Source organism: Orcinus orca, chromosome X (genome assembly GCF_937001465.1).
Source record: "Orcinus orca chromosome X, mOrcOrc1.1, whole genome shotgun sequence".
In the NCBI taxonomy this organism is placed as follows: domain Eukaryota; kingdom Metazoa; phylum Chordata; class Mammalia; order Artiodactyla; family Delphinidae; genus Orcinus; species Orcinus orca.
The window spans coordinates 32,910,712-32,934,433 of NC_064580.1; the positions used below are offsets into that span (position 1 = coordinate 32,910,712).

The following is a 23,722-nucleotide window of genomic DNA, read 5'->3' on the forward strand; positions in this document are numbered from 1 at the left end:
CCTTTAGGAGATACATAGATAGATAGATAGATAGATAAATAGATAGGTGATCTCCTATATATATTTGTAAGAATACTTTCTTTTGCATTGAGTATCTCTATTTCATAGCATCCTGTTCTTAAACTGGAGTTATAATATCTTAATAAGCATCTCTGATTTTTATATTCTGACTTTTACATTCTCATCTGTGACCTGTATTATTTTTATTTTCTTTGAGATCAGTCAGTATGTTTGTTTATCTTGGTCTCAGTGATATAAAAATATCTTTTTAGACTAAATAATTTAGAAGACTTTGGTTTTTACACATAGGGTTCAGAAAATATTTTATTTTCTTTAAAAAATCTATAGGTTTATCATTATCAGATATTATATAATTATCTATGTGCACCATATCCTGTCTTAGATTCTGTCTGAATCATGATTAATAATGGCTCTTTCTGCCAGTTGTGGATTTAAATTCCCTGAGGTATCATTTATATAGAAAAGATTAAACAGCTATACCAGCATATAAAAAAACATTTCTGCATCTAACTTGATGACTAAATTTAGCTCTAATCATAGAGTGACTGTCATAGAAGTGAAAGTATACTTTTAGAAAACCATTCTGTTTCTTTTTTTCTCATTATTCTCATTGAGCCATCTGGGCACTGACATTGATGTGTCATATATTTATTTTCCATCCCATCCAAAAGCCATGTTGAAGTAGTCTATGAGGTACATATAATATCAAGGAGACTTTTTTTGAATGGGGGGGAGGCAGTTGGAACAAAAAGAAAATAAAAGATAAGAAAATTAAGATAAAGTCCATAATTATGATATGCATCTGGAGACGTAAGATACTTACCTGAAAAGGACAACCCACTTGATTCTGAAATTTCTAACACGCTCAGGAAGGAATACTGGTCATTTCCATGCTTAAATATGACTACAAAATGTATAAAAGGAATATCTATACTCAGGAGAAGCTCAAATCTTGATGGTCCTAAAACCAGCTGTTGGCTTCATAAAAAGGATACTCTATTTTAAAATGTTTCATAAAACTTAAGTATAGTTCCATAAATTTATTTACTAAGTGCATGTTATTTAGCTTATGGTCATTCTTTTTTTTTTTTTTTTTTTGTGGTACGCGGGCCTCTCACTGTTGTGGCCTCTCCTGTTGTGGAGCACAGGCTCCAGACGCGCAGGCTCAACGGCCATGGCTCACGGGCCCAGCCACTCTGTGGCATGTGGGATCTTCCCGGACCGGGGCACGAACCTGTGTCCCCTGCATCGGCAGGTGGACTCTCAACCACTGCGCCACCAGGGAAGCCCACTTATGGTCATTCTTGAACTCCATTTTTCATCACCTTCCATGGAGAGCCCATCCATTACCTCATCCTATTGATTTTACCCAATGTATCTTAAATTTGACATCTTTCCTCTTATCTGTCTCTTCTATGCTAATTTAATGTACTATCATCTTTAAACTGGGCTACTACAATAGATTCTTAAAAGGTTTCTCTGCAATCCATTCTTTATATTAGAATGGCAGTAATTTTTTTGATGTAAATTTGGTCATGTTACTCTTCTGCTTAAAATATTCCAATAGCTTTTCATCACCATTAGGATATAGACTGAATATCTCAACATGGCCCATGTGGCCTTTCATGGCTGGCTCTTAGCTACATCTTGCATCACTAACACCCTTGCTCTCTAAGCTTCAGCACCACTGGCCTTTGGTAATTTCTTCAAGCACGTCATAATTTCTCATTTTAGAGGCCTTGTCTTGGATGCCTTCTTTCATCCCCTACAAATTCTACCTAACCCATTCTCGTCCTCCATATCCTACCTAACATATCACTTCCTCTGATCCTTCAGACTACATCACACTCTCCATTATGTGCCCTTCTATCACTTCATAGCACATACATAATTTGTAATTTTCACATTTATTTTATGATGACATAATTAACGTCTGCCATATCCTATAAAATGAAAGATCCAGGAGATCAGGAATAGTGTATTTTTTTTCCAATTACTGTATCTCCCAAACCTAAAACAATGTCTGGAACATTATAAATTATAAATATTAATTGAGTGAATGGCTTTATCTAGTAATGAATTTTAGAATATCTAGAAAAATCCTAAGTCACTCACAGGTATCCTAACACAGAGTTTGAGCCTATACACCCAAAAAAAGATCTCAAGGTCAAATATTCTTTGTTTTCAATTAAATTTAAGCCCTTGAGCTTTTCATAATAGCCAAGAAAGTGTCCTTTAGCAGACGTTGAGATTAGTGATATTATATCTGAATAAAATCCTCCCCATTCCTGCTGGTTGTGAGTTGTAATTTTCCCTAAGAAACAATTTTGAGAATATTTCAATTGATTTTGAAAGTCCTCCATTCATTTTACTCTGTGCTGCTCCCTAAACTCACCCATTTAACAGAGATTCCTCAAAGGTTCTGGGAAAGTTAAGCCAAAGTATAATGCCGAGAGAATCTATTCCCATCTCCATTCCCAACTGTGTCTATCCTAAGGGAAGGTGACAGGTGATAGTTTGTACAAAGAATAACTGTGATATGATGTATAATGCTAACTGTGCTAAAAGCCAGTGAAAAAGCAATGGTAAAAGGTCCCCACGGTTTACCACCCACAGCTGTGGCAGCAAGGCAAGGCAGAAAGACTCAGCCATTAAAGAAACATTGAGCCCATTTTTTATTCAGAGACCTCATTACTTCTATAAACAGTGAAAGCAAGAGTTAACAAAGGGGCCAGATCTCCATGTCCCTTATGCAGAGTGACACCAAAACAACAGGGACCAGATGACTGCATCATGCATGGTAGGACACCTGTTGCTGACAGTCAGTTTCATGCTGCAACTAAGCAGTTTCTAGCCTGTAACTCTACCCTGTAGGAGGATAGGCAGCAAGCCTCAGACCTCATCAGAATGTAGGAGGCAGTGAGAAACTGTCTGGTGACAGCCTCTCAGGGAGGATAGGGAGGCAAGTGAAAAATGTTCTTGTAGCAGTGCTTCCTGAAGTTCCATGCTCTTATGTTATGGGAGGATCACAGAGCTTTCTGCCAAGACTTATATCCACTGCAGTTAAGCCTTGCATGTGTTTGGCCTGTGTTGTTATGCAGGGCTGCCAGGGTGCCATGGTTGACTCATTCCCCTAGAAACTGGGAAGTAAAATTTCCGAATCCATCGATTCTTTAAACAATTCACTATGGTTTAGACTAGAAAGTTGAAGATTAAATGAGATGGACATGTTTTCCTTATTCTTTCTTTTAATTAAGTCTATCTTTCAAATAAAAGTCATGCTACTTATATACCGTTATTTTGATTTGAGGTTCGAATTTTATTTTCAACCACAGTTTTAAGTATTTTTTTAATTCTTTGTCTTTCTCATTTTTTCCTCCCTGCAATCAAAAGTCATTGATAGGGCTTCCCTGGTGGCGCAGTGGTTGAGAGTCTGCCTGCTGATGCAGGGGACACAGGTTCGTGCCCTGGTCCGGGAAGATCCCACATGCCGTGGAGCGGCTGGGCCCGTGAGCCATGGCCGCTGAGCCTGCGCGTCCCAAGCCTGTGCTCCGCAACGGGAGAGGCCACAACAGTGAGAGGCCTGCATACAAAAAAAAAAAAAAAGTCATTGATATAACTAAGAATGTGCCTAAACAGTAGCACAGAATGTCCTATGAAATTCACAACAAAAATACATATATGATTTCCTGTGGCTAGCTCTTAGAAAATCCAGTATTCAGTAGATTATACATACATTTGAAAGTTAACTTTAGGTTTACATACTGGATCAAGATGTTTTGACTGACAGCAATAACTAGATTGTAGGCTTTCTAAGATCTGCAACAATCTTTAACTTTATTGTAGAAGTGAGTATTTTGCAGGGTGTGGTTACTAGGCACATACACTGAATAGATGCTTGTTGTCTTTTTTCACTACAATATTTTCGTTTTCATCTTTTGTTAAACAGAAACCAAATTACTGTTTGGTTTGAACTCTGAAATTTACCAGTCGCTTCCTCCATCCTGCTGAAGCTTCACTGCTATTAATTTCAAAACCTAAGAGCGGAGCAGGAGGTACTATGCTGACTTTTGCTCTCAAGGGTGAAGTCCTCAATTTTAAAGCCATCGTAAGTAAATGTTACCTATTTTATATGTTTCTGCTTTTCTCAGGCCATGGAGTGTCCCAAGCACAGCTGTTCTAAGTTTCATCTCCTGGCAGCTCTTGTTCTTTGAGATCATGTGTGTATACAGACACAGATGTGTACTTAACTTACATTTGCACAGTTTTTGGCTTCTGTATTTCTGATATTTTTACTTTGATACTCTTTCTTTGGAAATAAGTCTCAATTTTATAATAGAAGTTAAAGGGACTTGTGTTTTTATAAATGTTTTATACAATTTTAAAGGTTACTTTCCATTTATAGTTATTATAAAATATTGGCTATATTTGCTGTGTTGCACAACACATCCTTGAGCCTATCTTACACCCAATAGTTTGTACCTTCCACTCCCCCCCACCTCTAGTAACCATTAGTTTGTTCTCTGTAACTGCGAGTCTGTTTCTTTTTGTGTTATCTTCACTAGTTTGTTGTATTTTTTAGATTCCACCTATAAGTCATATCATACAGTATTTGTCTTTCTCTGTCTGACTTATTTCTCTAAACATAAACATAATGCCCTCCAAGTCCATCCATGTGGCTTCAGATGGCAAAATTTCATTCTTTTTTATGGCTGAGTAGTATTCCACTGCGCACGCGCGTGCGTGTGTGTGTGTGTATATATATATATATATATATATGCTGGACGCTTAGGTTGCTTCCATATCTTGGCAATTGTAAATAATGCTGCTCTGAACATTGGGGTGCATGTATCTTTTCAAATTAGTGTCTTCATTTTCTTCATATATGTACCCAGGAGTGGAACTGCTGCATTACATGGTAGTTCTATTTTTAGTTTTTTGAGAAACCTCCATACTGTTTTCCACAGTGGCTGCACCAACTTACATTCCCACCAACAGTGTACAAGGGTTCCCCTTTTTTACATCCTCACCAACATTTGTTATTTGTGTTCTTTTTGATGATGGCCATTCTGACAGGTGTGAGGTGGTATCTCATTATGGTTTTGATTTGCATTTTCCCTGATGATTAGCAAGGTGGAGCTTGTTTTCATGTGTCTATTGACCATCTGCATTTTGAAAGCACTTGTACTGAGTGCTATTTTAAGTTCAGCTTTTTAGGATTGTATCTGTGCTTTTTATCAAGGAGCCATTCACTATACACGTAGCAATTTACATGCCCTTCTTCTATGGAGACTTGTGATTTAAGTTAAAGCAGTCCCCGGACCTATGTCTCTTTTTGTTTGAATTAAGGTTCGGTGGTTTACACAGCATAGAAAATGTTTCTCTTATAGGTGCATTCATCAATTTATCTTGAGTGTCCTATGGAGCAAATCCATTAGAAAGATTACTAAGACTGGCATTTAGTGAGATTTGATGATGTTCCAGGCAGAGTTCTAAGTGTTAATATCTCAAAGGTTGGGGCAGAAGGATTTTTAAACCTCTGTAAAATGGTTGTGATATTGCTTTGATTGACTTTGTGTAGCCATTAGTTTGTCTAAATATTATTTTCTACCATGGATGTATGGTAAAGAAGTAAATTTATGTTGCCAGATTTCCATATGGATTACAAAGAATCGTAGGTGTGCAGTGGCTTGAGTGGGAAGAAAAGAGAATGACTCTAGTAAAGGCCACTTGTGTGAGGAGAGCATTAAGATGCTCACCTGGACAGAATGGCTTATTCGATAAGGGCACCCAGGAGAGGGAGCAGGCATTTGATTGTCACTGAGATGTGTATTGTGATCTTCTGATTTCCTCCTGAATAATGAACTCTTACACTTCACAAGCCTCTCACACAAATTCTCTGAAACAAAACAACTCTTTGCCACATGTGTCTAAGAGACCCATGGATGGTGTTAGCGTGTCATTATCATGGCTCTGGGGCAGAAAAGCTGACACTTGGAGCTTGTGTGATCTCTGTTTACTTCTCCATCTGGCTACTCATGGTCTTACACACCAGGAAATAGTTTGGAAAACAATGGAGAAATAAGGTGAGAATATGATTAGTCTAAAAATTTGGAATTCCTAGAATCTTTTCTTTCATGGAAGTCTTTTGGGTAATTTGAGTTTCAGTTTTATATATTTGTACTTTTATTATAGTTAAAATATGTCAGTGCAGCCACCATGTTATAAACCCAGGCATGCCACAGTCACACACATTCCAACACAGATATTCTTGCACTCACACACCAGTGTGCACATGCACACACACACATACACACCTGCCCCTTCCTTATGTCATATGTATTAGGTATATATAAGATTGATTAATTTTCAAACGGAAAATCATACTCAGTCATTAACAAAATGAATTTTAAGGAAATCAATTTGGGAGACACTATTGTGAAAGATCATTCATTGGTTAGCATAGTACTATGGATCAGTGATGAGGAATAATCTATTTTTATTCTTTCCCACCCAGATTTTAACAGTATAATGTTTAAATATATTAATATTGGATCACCGGGGAAGATGACAGAAGAGTAAGATGCAGAGATCACCTTCCTCCCCACAGATACACCAGAAATACATCCACACGTGTAACAACTCCTACAGAACACCTACTGAACGCTGGCAGAAGACCTCAGACCTCTCAAAAGGCAAGGAACTCCCCACGTACCTGGGTAGGGCAAAAGAAAAAAGAATAAACAGAGACAAAAGAATAGGGACAGGACCTGCACCAGTGGGAGGGAGCCGTGAAGGAGGAAAGGTTTCCACACACTAGGAAGCCCCTTCGCGGGCGGAGAGTGCGGGTGGCGGAGGGGGGAAGCTTCAGAGCTGCGGAGGAGAGCACAGCAACGGGTGCGGAGGGCAAAGCGGGGAGATTCCCGCACAGAGGATCAGTGCCGACTGGCACTCACCAGCCCGAGAGGCTTGTCTGCTCACCCGCCGGAGCGGGCTGGGCTGCGAGCTGAGGCTCGGGCTTCGGAGCTTAGATCCCAGGGAGAGGACTGGGGTTGGCTGCGTGAACACAGCCTGAAGGGGGCTTGTGCGCCACGGCTAGCCAGGAGGGAGTCCGGGAAAATGTCTGGAGCTGCCGAAGAGGCAAGAGACTTTCTCTTCCCTCTTTGTTTCCTGATGCACGAGGAGAGGGGATTAAGGGCGCTGCTTAAAGGAGCTCCAGAGACGGGCATGAGCCATTGCTAAAAGCATGGACCCCAGAGACAGGCATGAGACGCTAAGGCTGCTGCTACAGCCACCAAGAAGCCTGTGTGCAAGCACAGGTTACTCTCCACACCTTGCCTCCCGGGAGCCTGTGCAGCCCGCCACTGCCCGCGTCCCGGGATCCAGGGACAACTTCCCCAGGAGAATGCATGGCGCGCCTCAGGCTGGTGCAATGTCCTGTTGGCCTCTGCCACCGCAGGCTCACCCCGCACTCCGTACCCCTCCTTCCCCCGGGCCTGAGTGAACCACAGCCCTGTAAGCAGCTGCTCCTTTAACCCCGTCCTGTCTGAGCGAAGAACAGACACCATCCGGCCACCTACACGCAGAGGCGGGGCCAAATCCAAAGTTGAGCCCCAGGAGCTGTGAGAACAAAGAAGAGAAAGGGAAATCTCTCCCAGCAGCCTCAGAAACAGCAGATTAAAGCTCCACAATCAACTTGATGTACCCTGCATCTGTAAAATACATAAATAGACAACGAATTATCCCAAATTGAGGAGGTGGACTTTGAGAGCAAGATTTATGATTTTTTTCCCCTTTTCCTCTTTTTGTGAGTGTGTATGTGTATGCTTCTGTGTGAGATTTTGTCTGTATAGCTTTGCTTTCACCATTTGATCTAGGGATCTATCTGTCTGGTTTTTTTTTTCTTTATAAAAATTTTTTTCTTAATAATAATTTTTTATTTTAATAATTTTATTTTAGCTTATTTTATTTTATTTTTTCTTTCTTTCTTTCTTTCTTTCTTTCTTTCTTTCTTTCTTTCTTTCTTTCTTTCTTTCTTTCTTTCCTCCCTCCCTCCCTCCCTCCTTCCTTCCTTCCTTCCTAACTTCCTTCCTTCCTTCCCTCCTTCCTTCCTTCCTTCCTAACTTCCTTCCTTCCTTCCTTCCTTCCTTTCTTTCTTTCTTTCTTTTTCTTTTCTTTCTTTCTTTTTCTTTTCTTTCTTTCTTTCTTTCTTTCTTTCTTTCTTTCTTTCTCTCTTTCTTTCTCTCTTTCTTTCTCTCCTTCTTTCTCTCTTTCTTTTTCTCTTTCTTTCTCTCTTTCTTTCTTCTTTTTCTCCCTTTTATTCTGAGCCATGTGGATGAAAGGCTCTTGGTGCTGCAACCAGGACTCAGCGCTCTGCCTCTGAGGTGGGAAAGCCAACTTCAGGACACTGGTCCACAAGAGACCTACCAGTTCCACATAATATCAAATGGCGAAAATCTCCCAGAGATCTCCATCTCAACACCAGCACCCAGCTTCACTCAGCAACCAGCAAGCTACAGTGCTGGACAACCTATGCCAAACAACTAGCAAGACAGGAACACAACCCCACCCATTAGCAGAGAGGCTGCCTGAAATCAAGTAAGGCCACAGACACCCCAAAACACACCACCAGACATGGACCTGCCCACCAGAAAGACAAGATCCAGCCTCATCCACCGGAACACAGGCACTAGTCTCTTCCACCAGGAAGCCTACACAACCCACTGAACCAACTTTAGCCACTGGGGACAGACACCAAAAACAACAGGATCTACAAACCTGCAGCCTACAAAAAGGAGACCCCAAACAGGGTAAATTAAGCAAAATGAGAAAACAGAAAAACACACAACATATGGAGCAAGATAAAAACCCACCAGACCTAACAAATGAAGAGGAAATAGGGAGTCTACCTGAAAAAGAATTCAGAATAATGATAGTAAAGATGATCCAAAATCTTCGAAATAGAATACAGAAAATGCAAGAAACATGTAACAAGGACCTAGAAGAACTAAAGATGAAACAAGCAACGATGAACAACACAATAAATGAAATTAAAAATACTCTAGATGGGATCAATAGCAGAATAAGTGAGGCAGAAGAACGGATAAGTGACCTGGAAGATAAAATGGTGAAAATAACTACTGTAGAGCAGAATAAAGAAAAAAGAATGAAAAGAACTGAGGACAGTCTCAGAGACCTTTGGGACAACATTAAACACACCAACATTCAAATTATAGGGGTTCCAGAAGAAGAAGACAAAAAGAAAGGGACTAAGAAAATATTTGAAGAGATTATAGTTGAGAACTTCCCTAATATGGGAAAGGAAATAGTTAATCAACTCCAGGAAGCAGACAGAGTCCCATACAGGATAAATCCAAGGATAAACACGCCAAGACACATGTTAATCAAACTTTCAAATATTAAATACAAAGAAAACATATTAAAAGCAGCAAGGGAAAAACAACAAATAACACACAAGGGAATCCCCATAAGGTTAACAGCTGATCTTTCAGCAGAAAGTCTGCAAGCCAGAAGGGACTGGCAGGACATATTTAAAGTGATGAAGGAGAAAACCTACAAACAAGATTACTCTACCCAGCAAGGATCTCATTCAGATTTGATGGAGAAATTAAAACCTTTACAGACAAGCAAAAGCTGAGAGAGTTCAGCACCACCAAACCAGCTTTACAACAAATGCTAAAGGAACTTCTCTAGGCAAGAAACACAAGAGAAGGAAAAGACCTACAATAACAAACCCAAAACAATTAAGAAAATAAGAATAGGAACATACATATCGATAATTACCTTAAATGTAAATGGATTAAATGCTCCCACCAAAAGTCACAGATTGGCTGAATGGATACAAAAACGAGACCTATATATATGCTGTCTACCAGAGCCCCACTTCAGACCTAGAGACACACACAGACTGAAAGTAAGGGGATGGAAAAATATTCCATGCAAATGGAAACCAAAAGAAAGCTGGAGTAGCAATTCTCATATCAGACAAAATAGACTTTAAAATAAAGACTATTACAAGAGACAAAGAAGGACATTACATAATGATCAAGGGATCTATCCAAGAAGAAGATATAACAATTGTAAATATTTATGCACCCAACATAGGAGCACCTCAATACATAAGGCAAATACTAACAGCCATAAAAGGGGAAATCGACAGTAACACATTCATAGTAGGGGACTTTCACACCCCACTTACACCAATGGACAGATCATCCAAAATGAAAATAAATAAGGAAACACTTGCTTTAAGTGACACATTAAACAAGGTGGACTTAATTGATATTTATAGGACATTCCATCCAAAAACAATAGAATACACATTTTTCTCAAGTGCTCATGGAACATTCTCCAGGATAGATCATATCTTGGGTCACAAATCAAGCCTTGGTTAATTTAAGAAAATTGAAATTGTATCAAGTATCTTTTCCGAGCACAACGCTATGAGACTAGATATCAATTACAGGAAAAGATCTGTAAAAAATACAAACACATGGAGGCTAAACAATACACTACTTAATAACGAAGTGATCACTGAAGAAATCAAAGAGGAAATCAAAAAATACTTAGAAACAAATGACAGTGGAGACACGACGACCCAAAACCTATGGGATGGAGCAAAAGCAGTTCTAAGAGGGAAGTTTATAGCAATACAATCCTACCTTAAGAAACAGGAAACATCTCGAATAAACAACCCAACCTTGCACCTAAAGCAATTAGAGAAAGAAGAACAAAAAAGCTCCAAAGTTAGCAGAAGGAAAGAAATCATAAAGATCAGATCAGAAATAAATGAAAAAGAAATGAAGCAAACAATAGTAAAGATCAATAAAACAAAGCTAGTTCTTTGAGAAGACAAAAAATATTGATAAACCATTACCCAGACTCATCAGGAGATAAAGGGAGAAGACTCAAATCAATAGAATTAGAAATGAAAAAGGAGAAGTAACAAATGACACTGCAGAAATACAGAGGATCATGAGAGATTACTACAAGCAATACTATGCCAATAAAATGGACAACCTTGAAAAATGGACAAATTCTTAGAAATGCACAATCTGCCAAGACTGAATCAGGAAGAAATAGAAAATATGAAGAGACCAATCACAAGCACTGAAATTGAAACTGTGATTAAAAATCTTCCAACAAACCAAAGCCCAGGAACAGATGGCTTAACAGGCGAATTCTATCAAACATTTAGAGAACAGCTAACACCTGTCTTTCTCAAACTCTTCCCAAATATAGCAGAGGGAGGAACACTCCCAAACTCATTCTGCGAGGCCACCATCACCTTGATACCAAAACCAGACAAAGATGTCACAAAGAAAGAAAACTACAGGCCAATATCACTGATGAACCTAGATGCAAAAATCCTCAACAAAATACTAGCAAACAGAATCCAGCAGCACATTAAAAGGATCATACACCATGATCAAGTGGGGTTTATTCCAAGAATGCAAGGATTCTTCAATATACGCAAATCAATCAACGTGATACACCATATTAACAAATTGAAGGAGAAAAACCATATGATCATCTCAATAGATGCAGAGAAAGCTTTTGACAAAATTCAACACCCATTTATGATAAAAACCCTGCAGAAAGTAGGCATAGAGGGAACTTTCCTCAGCATAATAAAGGCCATATATGACAAACTCACAGCCAACATCGTACTCAGTGGTGAAAAACTGAAAGCATTTCCACTAAGATCAGGAAAAAGACAAGGTTGCCCACTCTCACCACTCTTATTCAACATAGTTTTGCAAGTTTTAGCCACAGCAATCAGAGAAGAAAAGGAAATAAAAGGAATCCAAATCAGAAAAGAAGAAGTAAAGCTGTCCCTGTTGGCACATGACATGATACTATACATAGATAATCCCAAATATGCTACCAGAAAACTACTAGAGTTAATCAATGAATTTGGTAAAGTAGCAGGATACAAAATTAATGCACAGAAATCTCTGGCATTCCTATACACTAATGTTGAAAAATCTGAAAGTGAAATCAAGAAAACACTCCCATTTACCACTGCAACAAAAAGAATAAAATATCTAGGAATAAACCTACCCAAGGACACAAAAGACCTGTAGGCAGAAAGTTATAAGACACTGATGAAAGAAATTAAAGATGATACCAACAGATGTTGAGATACACCATGTTCTTGGATTGGAAGAATCAACATTGTGTAAACGATTATACTACCCAAAACAATCTACAGATTCAATGCAATCCCTATCAAACTAGCACTGGCATTTTTCACAGAACTAGAACAAAAAGTTTCGCAGTATGTATGGAAACACAAAAGACCCTGAATATCCAAAGCAATCTTGAGAACGACAAACGGAGCTGGAGGAATCAGGCTCCCTGACTTCAGACTATACTAGAAAGCTATAGTAATCAAGAAAGTATGGTACTGGTACAAAAAGAGAAAGATAGATCAATGGAACAGGGTAGAAAGCCTAGAGATAAACCCATGCACATATGGTAACCTTATCTTTGGTAAAGGAGGCAAGAATGTACAGTGGAGAAAGGACAGCCTCTTCAATAAGTAGTGCTGGGAAAACTGGACAGGTACATGTAAAAGTATGAGATCAGATCACTTCCTAACACCATACACAAAAATAAGCTCAAAATGGATTAAAGACCTAAATATAAGGCCAGAAACCATCAAACTCTTAGAGGAAAACATAGGCAGAACACTCTATGACCTAAATCACAGCAAGATCCTTTTTGACCCACCTCCTAGAGAAATGGAAATAAAAACAAATAAACAAATAAACAAATGGGACCTAATGAAACTTCAAGGCTTTTGCACAGCAAAGGAAACCATAAACAAGACCAAAACACAACCCTCAGAATGGGAGAAAATATTTGCAAATGAAGCAACTGACAAAGGATTAATTTCCAAAATTTACAAGCAGCTCATGCAGCTCAATAACAAAAAAAACAAACAACCCAATCCAAAAATGGGCAGAACACCTAAATAGGCATTTCTCCAAAGAAGATATACAGACTGCCAACAAACACATGAAAGAATGCTCAACATCATTAATCATTAGAGAAATGCAAATCAAAACTACAGTGAAATATCATCTCACACCAGGCAGAATGGCCATTATCAAAATATGTAGAAACTATAAATGCTGGAGAGGGTGTGGAGGAAAGGGAACACTCTTGCACTGCTGGTGGGAATGTGAATTGGTACAACCACTATGGTGAACAGTATGGAGGTTCCTTAAGAAACTACAAATAGAACTACCATACGACCCAGCAATCCCACTACTGGGCATATACCCTGAGAAAACCATAATTCAAAAAGAGTCATGTACCCAAATGTTCATTGCAGCTCTATTTTCAGTAGCCTGTAGATGGAAACAACCTAAGTGTCTATCATTGTGTGAATGGGTAAAGAAGAGTGTCACATATATACAATGGAATATTACTCAGCCATAAAAAGAAACGAAATTGATCTATTTGTAATGAGGTGGATGGACCTAGAATCTGTGATACAGAGTGAAGTAAGTCAGGAAGAGAAAGACAAATACCGTATGCTAACACATATATATGGAATTCAAGAAAAAAAATGTCATCAAGAACCTAGGGGTAGGACAGGAATAAAGACACAGACCTAGTAGAGAATGGACTTGAGGATATGGGGAGGGGGAAGTGTAAGCAGTGACAAAGCGAGAGAGTGTCATGGACATATATATACTACCAAACGTAAAATAGATAGCTAGTGGGAAGCAGCCGCATAGCACAGGGAGATTAGCTTGGTGCTTTGTGATGACCTAGAGGGGTGGGATAGGGAGGGTGGGAGGGAGGGAGCTGCAAGAGGGAACAGATATGGGAACATATGTATATGTATAACTGATTTACTTTGTTATAAAGCAGAAACTAACACACCATTGTAAAGCAATTATACTCCAATAAAGATGTAAAAAAAAATTGATATCACTATGTTATTTAAATGGACAGTTTTTTAGGTACTTTAAGTTTGTTTTTTATTTTTTATTTATTTTTTTTTGTGATACGCGGGCCTCTCACTATTGTGGCCTCTCCCTTTGCGGAGCACAGGCTCCGTATGCACAGGCTCAGCAGCCATGGCTCACGGGCGTAGCCGCTCTGCGGCATGTGGGATCTTCCCGGACCAGGGCACGAACCCGTGTCCCCTGCATCGGCACGCGGACTCTCACCCACTGCGCCACCAGGGAAGCCCCAGTTTGTTTTTTATAATTGAGGTTATTATTTTTTGTTATTATCATATTGTATGTTTTATATATTTTTTTTACCTTAGGCAAGTATAAAATGCTAATCTCCGTGTTATAAATGGAAAGAAATCATTGTGAATGTTAAAAATCCCTTCCACGCTGCTGGGAACTTCAGGTAAGTTATTGTTTTGACATAAATTCATTGCAATTAGCCATATAGAATCTTAAGAGAAGTATGTATTTTTCTTCAACATGAACTGTTTTGAGGAGAAATTTTATATATTTACATTGCTATAAATTTATAAGCATCAGCAGGTAAAATAGAACAAATAATGAAGGTAAATCAGTTTTCCTTGAAATGCTATTTGATCTCTACAAAGCTAAGGCTGATCATATCAAATTTATGAATTTTGTCTCTAAGCTTTCTGTTTATTGAGATTTACAGTTCTTTCATTTTTTAAAACTTATAATTAATATACTTTTTAACTTCTAATTTTATCCTATCTGTTAATTTCCAAAAGTGAAATGTTGATTCAAGCGGAAAATTTATTTTTACCTGAAGCATCATGATTAATTCAAACTGCACATTAAACGTGCATTTGTGCATCTTGAGATTTAGCAACAACAATAACAACAGCATATATTTGAAATTAAAAGACAATAAATTGCTTAAGTATTATTTAAGGTCACAAGTAGAAAAATGTCTTTCTATAAATTTACATATAAATTTACCTTACGTATCGCTTAAATTATGAACTGTGTTTCCACCAGCTTTAAAAATCAGATCCTTACAGCAGTACTTGTGTCGAGACTAGAAGTTGTATGTATGCTTATTATTTTAGTAGTTGATAATTTCCAGTTTTTAAATCACTATATGTCTAGGCTTTTGGTAATTTCTTATTAACAATATCATTTATTTTTTACAAAACAAAAATTCTTTTTTTAAAACGGCTGGTGAATTTATGGTTCCCATGTTCAGTGAGGGAGAATTTTATTTACCCTAATTTTATTAAAGTGTTATATCAGAATGTAAGGAATAAAAAATACCAGAATATGTGGCATTAATCCAGTATTAAAATATGCCCTTAAGTAAACCAAATGACTGCAGTTCTTCAGAGGAAATCAGGATCAAACATGTTTAGACTTATTCTAGTGGTAGTACTGAAAGTAAATCTCAAAGTTCCTGGAATTGGTAGAATATTATAATTGTATGTTTCTCAAAAAATTATAATATTTTATTGTTATTTTATGGTTTATCTCAGATTGAATTAAAATTGTTACTTCTTGTGAGGAATGCATGGTTTGGTAAAGGACAAGATTGTTAATTGGGGACTTTTGACTCCTTCCTCTCTTATTTGAATGTGGCCTTCAAACTTAGGGAATGGGAATATGAACTGAAAAATTTAAGGCCAATCATAAAATTTGTAAAATTAATATTTTACTGTAAACATATATTACTTTTAAAGGTAAAATATAATAAATGAGAATGAATAAGAAAGGAAATTTAAAGCCACATAATTCATATAGAGACTATTTTAATGTTATAAACAATATAACAATAAGTGACCTAGTTTTTCATATTACACTTACAAAAAATGATCAGGATTTGCTTATTATTAATAATCTCATATTAAATGTACTTTAAAGTAAAATTTTAAATTTCATATATTGTCCAAAAATTTATATGCAGCACAATGATCAGATTTGATTCTACTTTGTCAAAATTTAATATTCTTTTTAACAAATAAGGTGACCCAGTCTAGATTTAAAAAAAAAAAAAATTATTGAGCTGTGATTGATATACAATATTATATATTCTGGTATACAGTACAGTGATTCACAATTTTTAAAGGTAATGCTCCATTTATAGTTATTATAAAATATTGGTTCTATTCTCTTTGCTGTATAATATATCCTTGTAGCTTATTTATTTTATACATGGTAGTTTGCACTTCTTAATCTCCTATCCAGTCTAGATTTAACAGAAACAGGATTAGCTCCCACACCTCTGTGTACCAGATCAGTAGTTCTCAAATTCCTCTTTAGCAGGATGCAACTATTTCATGCTGTATAATTCTTTTTTTACGTGTTGTAAGGTTTGGTTTAGTAGTATTTTGTTGAAATTTTTGCATTTATAAAAAAAGGATTTACTAGTGTAATTTTCTTTTCTTGTGATGTCTTTATCTGCTTTTTATATCATCAATACTACCCTCAGAGAAAGATTTGGGAAATGGGCCTTTCCATTCTATTTTTGGGGAGAGTTTGTGAAGGACTGGTATTTATTCTTCCAATGTTTGGTAGAATTGAAGCCATCTGGGTCTGAGCTTTGCTTTGTGGAAACTTTATTACTAATTTCATCTCTTGTTATGGCATACTCAGATTTTGCATTTCTTCTTGAATCAGTTTGGTAGTTTGTGCCATTGTAGGAATTTATACATTTCCTCTAAATTATCTAAGTTGTTGGCATGGAAGTTTTCACAGTATTCCCTTATAATCCTTTTTTTCCCCCCTGCAAAGGCAGTAGTGATGGCCCTTCTTCCATCCCTTACTTTGATTTTTCTCTCCTTCATTCTTGGTCAATCTAGGTAAAGATTTGTTAATTTTATTGATCTTTTGAAAGACCCTTCTTCTAGTTTCCTTGATATTTTCTATTGTTTATCTTTTTTTTTTTTTTTTTTTTTGCTGTACGCGGGCCTCTCACTGTTGTGGCCTCTCCCGTTGCGGAGCACAGGCTCCGGAGCGCAGGCTCAGCGGCCATGGCTCACGGGCCCAGCCGCTCGGCGGCATGTGGGATCTTCCCGGACCGGGGCACGAACCCGTGTCCCCTGCATCGGCAGGCGGACTCTCAACCACTGCGCCACCAGGGAAGCCCTGTTTATCTTTTTTTTAAAAAACATCTTATTTTGAGGTATATTTGGTATGCAAAAAAACCCTATACATTTAAAGTATACAATTTGATGAGCTTGGACATATGGATGTACCATGATACTATCACGACAATGAAGGCAATAAACATATCCATCACTTCCAAAAGTTTCCTTGTGTTCCTTTTCTCTTTTTTTTTTTTCCTTTTTTGTGGTGAGAATTCTTAACATGAGAATTGCCCTCTTAACAAATGTTTTAGTGCACAATACCATATTGTTATTTATAGGCACTATGTTGCATAGAACATCTATAGTACTTATCCATCTTGCATAACTGAAACTTTATACAACAACTCCCATTTCATCCTCTTCCCAGCCTCCAGCAACCACCAGTCTACTCTCTGCTTTATGAGTTTGACTATTTTAGATACCTCATGTAAATAGTAACTTAATTCCACTGAGATTCACAAAGTGTTACTCTTATATAGCTCTATTCCCTTCCCCCTATTTTGTGTTTCTTTTGGTCATATGTATTATATCAATAATGTTACAATAATCAGTAATATTATATAATATTTATGTATATTTCTTTTTATTTATTTTGTATATTTTTTATGATTTTAAGAAAACTGAGAGAAAAAAGGACAGTATATCAATTTACTAGGGCTGCCAGCACAAAATACCGTAAGACTGGGTGGCTTAAACAACAGAAATTTATTTCTCACAGTTCTTGAGGCTAGAAGTCCAAGATCAAGGTGCTGGCAGATTAGGTTTCTTCTGAGGCCTCTCTCTTTGGCTCACAGATGGCCCCCTTCTTTCTGTGTCTTCACATGGTCTTTTCTCTCTGTGTGTGCATGCCTCGTGTCTCTTTGTATGTCCACGTTTCCTCTTACAAGAACACCAATCAGGATGAATTAGGGCCCACCCTAATGGCCTCATTTTAACTTAATCACCGTTAAAGGCCCTATGTCCAACTATAGTCACATTGTGAGGTACTAGGGGTTAAGGCTTCAACATACGAAGTTTGCGGGGCGTGCACAGTTCAGTTCATAACAGAAAGTACATATTTATAACCTTCATTATATTAGCCTTCTTATTTATCATTTTTGTTTTCTTTAATTGTTCTTATAGATTCATGTTACCTTCTGGGATGATTTCCATAGCCCAGTCCAAGTTTGCTCTCACCTACCTCACTCCTTCCTTCCTTCCTTCCCTCCTTTCCTCCCTCCTTTCTTTCCTTCCTCTCTTTCACAGAAAAACAAATGTATTATTTAATAAACTATTATAAGGTAAACACTCTTGTATTTGAGTCAGGAAATAGGACTTTGTCAACCGTCCCCAAATCTCTTCTTTCTTTCTTGAATAAACTGCTATCTTGACTTTCATGGTAATCAAGGAAGTGACACACACAAGTGTGAATTTCTGGGCACTGGAGTTTACTCTTGCTGATTAAAAAAAAATCATGTGCCTTTTAAATGATTTACAAGTTCCTCCTCCATTTCTTTCTTTTCCTTACAATCATCAGTTGAAGAACATGAGCTGATTGAGCTGCGGTTTCCCATGTCTGGATTTTGCTGATTTCATGTTTATGGTATAGGTTCACGTGTTCTTTTCTCAGTTGTATATTTTTTAAATTCACAGCTGGATACAGAGGAATGGATACAGAGGAACTCAGGTTCAGTTGCTTTGGCAAGATTAAAGGAAATGACATATTCTTTCTTTAGGAAGCATATAATATCTTGTCTCTTTTTGGAATGTTAGTAGCCATTGATACTCAGTGGGTACCTCCATTATTCGTGGGTGGTTACAAAATGGTGATATTCCATTTCTATCATTTATGAAATGTATTAGTTGGAATATTTTTACAAAGAGAACATCTTCTCATCTCTTTGGTTATCCAGTGGTACAGTTCATATAAGAAAAGTAAAATAAATGTTTAATTGTTTCCCTTTATTTTTCTTCTTTTTAACCTTTTGACCCCCTTCACCCATTTATCCCACGCACCCCATCCCCCAAGTCTGGCATCCACCAGTCTGTTCTCCATATCTATGAGCCCGTTTATTTCAAGATTCTACATATGAGAGAGATTATATTGTATTGTCATCTTCTGTCTGACTTATTTTATTTAATGACCTTGAGATCCATCATGGTTTTGCAAATGGCAATATTTCATTGTTTGTTATGGCTGAGTAATATTTCATTGTATATATACACCACAATTTCTTTATCCATTCATCTGTGAATGGACACTTAGGTTGTTTCCGTATCTTAACAACTGTAAATAATGCTGCAGTGAACATGGAGGTGCATGTATCTTTTAGAGTTAGTGTTTTTGTTTTCTTTAGATAAATACCTAGAAGTGGAATTGCTGGATCATATGCTAGTTCTGTTTTTAATTGTTTGAGGACCCTCCAAACTATTTTCCATAGTGGCTGCACCCATTTACATTCCCACCAACAGTGCAGAAAGGTTTCTTTTTCTCCACAACCTCACCAACACTTATTACTTCTTGTCTTTTTGATAATAGCCATTTTAACAGGTATAAGATATATCTCATTATGGTTTTGGTTTGCATTTCCCTCATGATTAATGATGTTAAGGATTTTTTCATGTGCCAGTTGGCCATCTGTATGCCTTCTTTAGAAAAATGTGTATTCAGATCTTCTGCCCATTTTTTAATCAGATTGTTTGGATTTTTGTGATTTAGATATTGGGTTTTTTATATTTTGGATATTAGCCCCTTATCAGATATTTGATTTGCAAATATTTTCTCCAATTCATTAGGTTGCCTTTATATTTTGTTGATGATTTCCTTTACTGTGCAGAAGCTTTATTTCAGTTTGATGTAGTCCCATTTGTTTATTTTTGCTTTTGTTGCTTTTCCTTTTGGTGTCAGATTCAAAATATCACTAAGACCTATATCAAGGAGTTTACATAAGCCTGTGTTTTCTTCTAGGAGTTTTATGCTTTTAAGTCTTATGTTCAAGTCTGTAATCTATTTTGAGTTAATTTTTGTGTATGATGTAAAATAGTGATCTAGTTTCATTCTTTTGCATGTGGCTGACCAGTTTTCCCAGAACCACTTACTGAAGAGACTGTCAGTACCACATTGTATATTCTTGGCTCCTTTGTTGTAAATAATTGACCGTATAAGTGTGAATTTATTTCTGGGCTCTCTATTCTTTTCCATTGATCTATGTATCTGTCTTTATGCAAATACCATACTGTTTTAATTACTCTACCTTCGTATTGTTTGAAATTGGGGAGTGTGACACAGCTATGTTCACCCATCTCATTTTTCAAATGGTTTTTATTTTCCTTTCTCTTTCTCCTCTCTTTCTGTTAATTTCATTAAACATGTGTTGGTCCATTTAAGTGTATACCATATATATGTGACTGTTTATTTTTCTTTTTCTCTCTGTTTTCAGACTGCATAATCTCTATCAATCTTGAAGTTTGTTAATTCTTTTTTTCCTGCCAATTCAAATCTCTTGAGCCCCTCTAGTGATTTTTTTATATCTGTTTTTGTTGTTTCCAAATCCACAATTTCCATTTGGTTCTTTATTAATTTCATTCTGTTTTGATATTCTGTATTTGATGTTACATTGTCATCATGCCTTCCTTTACTTCTGTAGTCATAGTTTCCTTCGTTTTTGAAGATATTTACAATGGCTATTTTGAATTAGTGTTCTGTTAAATATGGTAGTTGATCACTCCAACAGGCAGTTTTTCTTGCATGCCTCTTTTATTGTTTCTTTGTTTGTTTCATAATTGTTATGTTGGAAACTGGACGTTTTTGAAAATATATTGAGTTCTGGTCCCACTTCCCACAGGATTGTTAATGTTGTTTGGTTGTTTGTTTACTGAGTAGCTGGCTTATTTTAGTGATGTCTACTCCCCATTCTCCCGTCCCCCCCCAAAAAAAAAAAAACACATACATAGTGTGAACCTTCTAATGTTGCTTCTAGGGGATACAGCCTTGGGTATGCTCACAGTCACTCTGAGTTAACAGTGGTTTTGGCAGGGCTTTCTTTGACTCTCTGTGTCTCTGTCCACACCTAGCTATTAAATTTCCCTAATTCCAATTCTATGGAAGGCATAAATTGCTCTTCAGGCCAATTCAATCAAATCCAGGTCCTTTGAAATAATAATTCGTTAGGTCAGTGTTTGAGATTTATTCTGTCCCCAGGAGCGCTCCTCCCAGTGGTCTCTTGCCCCAGGTTTCTCCAACAAACTAGCAGGGATCCTCCCAATTGCCTTTCACTACAACTGCACTATTTTTTATTTTTTATTTTTTTGGCTGTGTTGTGTCTTCATTGCTGTACGCAGGCTTTCTCTAGTTGCAACGAGCAGGGGCTACTCTTCGTTGTGGTGCGTGGGCTTCTCATTGCAGTGTCTTCTCTTGTTGTGGAGCATGGGTTCTAGAGTGCAGGCTCAGTAGTTGTGGCGCATGGGCTTAGTTGCTCCGCAGCATGTGGGATCTTCCTGGACCAGGGCTCGAACCCGTGTCGCCTGTATTGGCAGGTGGATTCTTAACCACTGCGCCACCAGGGAAGCTCCACCTGCACTATTTTTAAGGGCACCCTTGATCTTCACGTTTTTGAAAATGGAATCAGTTCCTTTGTGAAGAGATTAAGAACTATATGCGTTAAGGTCAGCTTCTCCCTCTAGGCAAAATCTCTGAGCCACAGCTCTCTTGGTGGAACTGGGGACACTGGTACACTTTTCTTGGAGAATCAGTCCCACATTAGGAGCTGAGTGCTAGGTGGGATGGGGGACAGTAGCTTCAGGTCTTCCTGGCTTGCTTCTTCCAGCATAGATCCACCACTTTATAAGGTAGGGCAATGGCAATTTCACATCCATGTAGAGCCTGTGGTCCATGATTTGGTGCTGGGCAGAAGAAGGGAGCCCCTTGGCTCCTCTCAGCTGCATTTGCCCGGAACTTAGCCTTAGCAACGTGTACTTGGGGCAGGATGAGAAATGTTGATGTCACACATCTCTCAGAAATATAGTTCTTTATCTGGGAGCTAGGGGAGGAATGAGCCCTATATTCTTAGCTGTACTTGTCTGGAGTAGAGTTTATGTCTTAATTGGGTGAGGAAGGAGGAGGAAGGGAGTGGTCTTGGTTCAAGTGCCACAGACTGCATCTTTTCTTACTGAATTTAGTAAATATTACTGAAGAGGTGTGTGTTTTTTGGGGTTTTTTTTTTTTTTTTTTTTTTTTTTTTGTTTTGCTATATGCCCTCAAGATCATTTCCAGAGAGTTTATATAGTTGATTTTTATATTTTAACTCATTTCCCTGGTAAGTAGTCCATGGAGCTCTCATGCTGTCATGCTGGAACATTGTTTGCTTTAAGTTCTATTTTGTCTGTTATTAGTATAGTCACTCCAGTTCTCTTTTTTTTTTTTTTTACTGTTTGCATGGTATTTTTTGTTTGTTTGTTTGTTTAATTCTTTTGTTCCCATTCTGTTTGTGTCTTTGAACCAATGTTTGTCTTTTTTCTAAGCTATTTTTTCCATTTTGTCAATCTCTGCCTTTTGATTAGAGTGTTAATCCCTTTACAATTAATGTAATCTCTGATACAGTAGGGTTTTTGTCTGCCATTTTGATACTTGTTTCCTATAAGTCCTGTGTCTTTGTTCATCTGTTTCTTTATTACTGCTTGATTTTGTTTTAAATATTTACTTTTAGTGTGCCTTTTAAAATTTTTGTTTCTTTTACTGTATGTTTTCTTTGTTATACCCATTACATCTTTATAAGTTATAAGCCCTTAAAACAGTTTTACATTTATTGTCTCACACTATTTTATTTTAAATCAGAAAGGAGAACAAAAAGGATTGCAAATAAAGTACATTTATAGCCTATTTGTTTTATGTATTTACCTATGTAGTTACCTTTACCTATGCTTTTTATTTCATCATGTGGTTTAGAATTAACTTCTAGTGTTCTTTTCCTTTAGCCTGAGGAAATTCTGCTAGTATTTCTTGTAGGGTAGGTCTGTTAGCAATGAATTCTTTCATTTTTTTGTTTGTTAATTTCTTAATTTTTCCCTAATTTTTGAAGGATAGTTTTGCTGTATATAGTATTCCTTATTGATAGTCTTCCTTCAGCATACTGTATATACATCATCCAATTGCATTGCATTCTGTTCTTTAGGGTTTAAATGGGAATTCTATTGTTAATCTTACTGAGGAGCAACATAGGTATTGAGTCAATTTTGTTCTGCTTCTTACTGTGTCTGGGCCTTTCAATGACTTGACTCTTATTGTCTAGCTATGGATCATCTTGGGTTTATCTTGCATAGAATTTTTTGTACTTCTTAGATGTGTAAATTAATATTTTTCATCAAATTTGGGAAGTTTTCATCATTTATTTCTTCACATTTTCTGTCTGCCTGTTTTTCTCTTTTCAGGATTCTGATTGGGCTTATGTTTGTCTGTTTGAAGGTTTCCCACAGTTCTCTGAGGCTCTGTTAATTTTTCTTCATTCTTTTGTCTTTCCATTCTTTAGAATTAATCATTTTACTTGACCTATCTTCAAGTGTACTGGTCCTTTTGCCACCTCAAACCTGCAGCTGAGTCCTTCTCGTGCTTTTTTATTTCAGGTATTG

The 23,722-nt window shown here is 37.3% G+C and overlaps 1 protein-coding gene across 1 annotated transcript in view; it reads left to right on the top strand.

Annotated features, from left to right (window-relative positions):
- The window catches only part of CFAP47 (cilia and flagella associated protein 47), a 541,109-nt gene that overhangs the window by 303,325 nt on the left and 214,062 nt on the right, over positions 1-23,722 (top strand). The window contains 2 exon segments of the mRNA XM_049704952.1: positions 3,971-4,129; positions 14,333-14,421. Coding sequence (XP_049560909.1) covers positions 3,971-4,129; positions 14,333-14,421 — 248 coding nt within the window.